This window comes from Ipomoea triloba, chromosome 8, assembly GCF_003576645.1.
Source record: "Ipomoea triloba cultivar NCNSP0323 chromosome 8, ASM357664v1".
In the NCBI taxonomy this organism is placed as follows: Eukaryota; Viridiplantae; Streptophyta; class Magnoliopsida; order Solanales; family Convolvulaceae; genus Ipomoea; species Ipomoea triloba.
The window spans coordinates 16,334,837-16,340,836 of record NC_044923.1 but is presented as its reverse complement, the minus strand read 5'-3'; the positions used below and the strand labels follow the sequence as shown (position 1 = coordinate 16,340,836).

The 6,000-nt window shown below is 30.9% G+C and overlaps 1 protein-coding gene across 1 annotated transcript; it reads left to right on the top strand.

Moving 5' to 3' along the window:
* The first annotated feature begins 4,234 nt into the window (after positions 1-4,234).
* LOC116027031 (putative expansin-B14) lies at positions 4,235-5,172 on the top strand. The gene is made up of 4 exons (XM_031268459.1): positions 4,235-4,382; positions 4,498-4,610; positions 4,850-5,040; positions 5,123-5,172. Exons 1-4 carry the CDS (start codon positions 4,235-4,237, stop codon positions 5,133-5,135), a joined length of 465 nt encoding a protein of 154 aa, XP_031124319.1. The 3' UTR covers positions 5,136-5,172.
* The last annotated feature ends 828 nt before the right edge of the window (positions 5,173-6,000 follow it).

The window sequence follows — 6,000 nt, the reverse complement described above, 5'->3', positions numbered from 1 at the left end:
TATATATATATATATATATATATATATATATATATATATATATATATATATATATATATATATATATATATATATATATATATATATATATATGTACACATACATATAATATGTACATATATATATATATATGTACATATATATATATATGTATATGTATATATATATATATATATATATATGTACATATACATATAATATGTACATATACATATATATATATATGTACATATATATATATATGTATATGTACATATATATATGTACATATACATATAATATGTACATATATATATACATATATATGTGTGTGTGTGTGTGTGTACATATTATATATATGTATAGAATCCTAATCATATGAGAACTATGCGCCCAAGTGAGAACGTGAGGACAAATCCAAACCATTGATTTGTAAGATCAGATGGATGAGAAATCAAGTAAAAAATGAGCGGGGTCTTCTTTATAAATATTATAAACTTTTAAAATGAGCGAGGCCATTTTCATAAATATTATAAAATTTTGTTTATTTCAACTGTTAGATCTACTAGATCACTGGTTTAGATTTGTCCTTACGTGTGTGTGTATATATATATATATATATATATAGGGGCTGGATCCAATGAGACCACCCTTGTAGATGAGATCGTGAGATCCCATCACAACCATCTAAAAAATTGGATTTAATGGATGAGATTGAATTTAAAATGTCATTTATATAAGTGTATAATTAATACATAAGGGTGGCATTGTAATTTCATTATGTTGTTAGAATTTGATTATAAATGAAATAGAATATTTTCCTAATTTAAAGGATCATATCCATGGTAGAAATAAATTCTAGATTTCAATTGTTTTTTAAAAAAATGCAACATCCGTGCCTAAAAAAAAACTATCGTTGTCGTCTTCTAGATTGCGTCCATGGATGAAGAACTCGCCGGTGTGTGCATATTATGGAACAGGTGTGTGCATATTAAGGTGTGTGCATCTATTAATTTTCGCGTGTGCAGGAGTGTGTTGGAATATGTGTCTTGAATGTTGGCCTAATAGGGGTGAGTGCACCCAATTTAGGTGATTAGAGAAAATTTTTGATAAGGCAACATAGGGTTTGGATAGTTTTGATTACTACGATTATTTTAAATTGTTATGAGATTCGTAGGTGTGTGCGAGTATGATTCTAGGCGTGTGCAGCAATCTTTCCTTAAGTTTGATAGAATGCATGTGACATACCCTCCCTATGTGCGTGTACTGGAAAAGGTGTGTGCATATTACTGCACCAAACCATATTACAGTAGTCAAAGTGAATCACATATGTAGGGTGTGTGCATGCTCGAATTTTGGAGTGTGCATTTCACTGAGCAAGACTAAAATGTTTGAGTGCGCTATCCAAAATTGTGTGAGAAATACTAAACACATATCTGTATTACTGAAGTGAAGAGCTACCTCCGGTGCGTCATCGTCCAGTTGAGTGTGAAACCATAATTATATGCGTTTAGTTAGCATGCCCATTACGTATACGACGTGTGTGCATTTTTCAGATTAGATTATATGTGTGTGCATTTTGTGTGTGTTGCTGTAATATAGAGGTTTATAGCCGTTTTAGGTGCGTGTATACCCAACTATGTGTGCATAAGACGTATACATGTTTAGTAGTTAGTATGAATAGGACCTATCCAGAGTAAGTAAAAATGAAAAAGTAAGTGCGTAAACGACATTCCAACCAAATTTATTACATCTAAATAAATAAACTCTGCATTCGAAATTAATAGACGAAAATAATATGTTCGTGAAAAGTGTAGGCACTAAAAAGCAATTTAGTTGTACTACACCAATGTCGCCACTCGCAGATGTCCGGAACAGCCACCAACTGTCGTCGCCGCCACTCACACCCGCCCAAAAAGTGCACAAACCATTGCAACCACTTGCACACGAACGTGAAAATCCTCCGGTCCTCCCCCGTTACCCAAAAAAAAAAAACGAAAAGCCCAAAAATAACAAAACACACACCAACAGCCCTATCCCACCGCTGAAAAAGCATACAAAACCACCCCACCCAACCACACGACCTATAATTCAAATCCCTAATGATCCAAAATACCTAAATACCCCTATTACATCTAATTTTACCTATGCACACAATATTTAATCTGGGTCATTAAATAAACCCAACGGATGGTTTAGATGTAGTCTCACGATCTCGTGTAAGTATAGGGGTCTCATTGGATCCAAATCCTATATATATATATACATATGTATAGGAGGTAGTTCAGGTGAGAACCAACTGCATATAAGAGAACTCATAACCAATCGCAGCCATTCACGTGTCCAAATCTAACGGTCAGAAACACTGTTTTTTTTTTAAAATGTGGAGACATTTTCGTGAATAATTGAACTTTCTAGTGCAAGTAAATTGTGTTAAAATTGCAAGTAACAGTTTCATATAGTGCACCTAAGTGCAAGTAAAATGGATTAAAAGTACTAGTAAGATGTATTAAAAATGCATCAAATAATGTACATTGAGCATCAATATAATATTAAGTGCACCCAAGGTTATCATTAGTTGCACCAAATATTATCATTAAGTGCATCAATGTGAAAGACATTATTATTAGGTATTTAGGTGCATGAATGCTAAAAAAGTAAATTACTTGCACTAGCTATTAAGTGAAAATGGTTGCACTTTTAAGTGATTTTACTTGCATACTTGCACTTTTAACAAATGTTACTTGCACCAAAGTTTGAATTATTTATGAAATACCACCGCGTCATTTTTTTTAATTACATATGATCCATTACATCTGGACACGTGGAAGAATACGATTGGTTCTCAGTTCTTTCTTGGGCATTGGTTCTCACCTGAGCGCCCTATATATATATATAAAAGAGAGAGAGAGAGTTAGGATCATATGAGATCACTTGTTTAGGTTAGATCGTAAGATCAAATCCTTTGCATCCATGTAATAATTAAATGGTCTAGATTGATTTAAGATTCTAAGTTGAAGTGTGTGCGAACGGTGATTAAGTGTGTGCGAATTGAAGGTGATTAAATGTGTGCGAACGGATAGGGTGTGTAAAACAATATATACCATTAAAATTGTTTAGATCGATGTACAAGATTTGATCTCAAAATATTTTAATGGTCTAGATTGATTAAGATTCCAAGTTGAAGTGTGTGCGAACGGTAATTAAATGTGTGCAAACGGAGTGTGTGTGTCATTCAATCTAGACCATTAAAAAACATTACATCGATGCACAAGATCTGATCTCAAACGTCTAGTGGCACCCCACATGGGAGGGGTGGGTTCGAGCCTCAGTAGAGGTGATATTGGCTCTTTGTGCTTCACTTGGTTGAGAAATTAAAGTAGCTATGAACAGATACTACATTGTAACAGAGTCAATGGTACTAAAAAAAACTACACGCCAAACTATAATTAGGTTTCTGAACAACGCAAATTAATGACTTGTTTACCTCTTAATATGCAAACATGTCAGTTACTAATTTAAAAATAATTTTAAATAAAATAATTACTATTTTAATATTAGTAATACAAAAAAAATTCAGCTAGATGGAGACGGTTAAATCTAATCTTTTTGAAACACAATACCTACTAAGCTCAATACATTTTTCAAAAATTTATGCTAGATAATAATATTTCTTATCATAAAAATTAAAATTTCATCTTCTAATATTTATAGGATTTATATGTTTATTTATTTTGATCGATCATTTAATTTTACTAAACTTTTATTGTTTATTGGTATTATTCAATCACACATGGTGCATATTTACAACTAGCTAGTACTTTAAGAAATACTTATATAATTGGCGGAAGAAATACTTATATAATTAATTAGTTCTAAAAAATAAGGAAACTACAAAATAAATAGCAAATTATTTTGGGTTACAAGAATTTATTCCACAATTAATGTTGATATTAAATAAAACTATAAAAAAAAAAAGCAGTAAAATGATATTATATAAATGTACCTGTCGATAAAATAATTAATACATAATAACATATATAGTAATTAATTTTTTGAAGATAATACGATTACCAATTTCTAATTATGCGTTTAGAATTTTCAAGTTATAATAAGTGCTAGTAATTGTTCTACACAACGTTATGTAATTAATATAGGATTATACGGTAAGTAGAGAAAATTCTTTTACTATATAAGAATCACTACTGAAGTTCAATTTTTCCAATAGAATCAAATTAAAAACTAAAAACTAGTCATGGCTTCTTCACACCACATAGTTCTTGTTGTGTTCTTCACTCTCTTTAAATTTTGTTTATGCAGAAATTCATTTAGTAATACAACTTTAGCTGGATTCGCACCTGCTACTGCAACATGGTACGGTCCACCCAATGGACATGGAACTGGTATATTTATTTATTTATTTGTGAATATATTATATGTATTAGATTATTATATTGCTCCAATACCATTGTGTGAAGCACACTAAATTAATTTAAATTATTATTACACTATTTGTAGATACTGGAGCTTGTGGATTTGGAAATGTAGGCAATCCTCCATACAACTCTTTAATAGCAGCAGGAAATCAAGCTTTATATCAAAATGGCAAAGGCTGTGGACAATGTTACCAGGTATATAAACTGGACGACATTTTTGCCCATGCTAATATGATAAAACAAATTTATTTTATTATGTATTTTTATGATACATTTAATCAAATGAGAAATGATGAGATTCGAATTCAGATCTATTATATCATATATGAGACGAAGTGTAACTTGTTGCTAAGTTACATATTGATCTCCTATGTCATGCTTTGTTTATATGTGTTTAGTTTAATATTCTCAAGGGAATCAATTGTACATTTCAGGTAAAATGCAACTCAAATCCTATGTGTTCAGGAAATCCAATAAAAATTCGTATTACAGATGAATGCCCTGGTGCATGCAACGCTGTGCCGGTTTGGTTTGACTTGAGTGGAATAGCTTTTGGTGCGTTGGCAAAGCCGGGCCAAGATAATGCATTGCGTAATGCTGGAAAGATTCAAATTTCATATCAAAAGTAAGTTTAATTTTATAACGCTACCTTTGTTGTATTAACGTGCATTGATTAGTTTCTAATTTGGTACAATTTGATTTTACAGGGTAGGATGTTAGGATGAAAATCAATGTTCAAGGATGATTCAACCTCAACTCTTCAAGTGACAATAATTTGTGTTGAATTAAAATAAAAGTATTAAATTTATAGCACAAATTGTAAAATTTAATATTATTATAATAATACAATGCCACGAATTTTGAAACTTGTTGATTTGAAATTTATATCAGAGTATTTAGATTTAATCTCTATTTTCTTCCATTAGACAAAAATAAATTTATAACATAAAATTGTAAGGAATATATATATGAATATGATTAACTAGTATATATATACATAATAATAAGGAAAAAAAATGTTCAAATAACACTATAATGTCGAACAAATCGTTTAATTGAACGGTTGATTTGTTGACTGAATTTTCATATGCACTTTTATTCAAATGGTGCAACTTGGCTTTAAGGTTAAAATGAATTGAAAAAAAAAAGTTTTGTGTTATGGAATAAAAGATACAAGTGGATGTCTAAGGAGAGAATTGAACCCAAGACTACTTGGTGCAAAAGAGGAGTCTTACCAACTGAGATATTGGTATTACTTACGTGTAGTAAGTATTAGACATAAACTCTCAACATGCAATCAGTCTTCAAGTTCCAAAAAGGTGATGACTTATGCTGTTGGGAAACAAACACGCATCCTCTAAGCTGACTAAGGCCTTTAAGAGCTTAACACACCAATTCAGCTAGCCAAGACATTTATCCATCTCTTGTATAAATTATATTACTTTATTCACATCCTGATGCTATAAATACCCACATCCCCTTTGTACATTATATCCGAACATAGATAGATGAATACAAGATCCTCTCTCCTTAGTACCATTATGGTGTTGTTCTTACTATTACTATTATCATTCTATTACTATTA

Excerpts from the sequence above, each read along its gene's own strand:
- LOC116027031 (XM_031268459.1), top strand. The coding sequence starts at position 4,235 with ATGGCTTCTTCACACCACATAGTTCTTGTTGTGTTCTTCACTCTCTTT. Across the intron at positions 4,383-4,497 it reads ACCCAATGGACATGGAACTG|ATACTGGAGCTTGTGGATTT; the intron begins GTATATTTATTT and ends CACTATTTGTAG. Across the intron at positions 4,611-4,849 it reads GCTGTGGACAATGTTACCAG|GTAAAATGCAACTCAAATCC; the intron begins GTATATAAACTG and ends TGTACATTTCAG.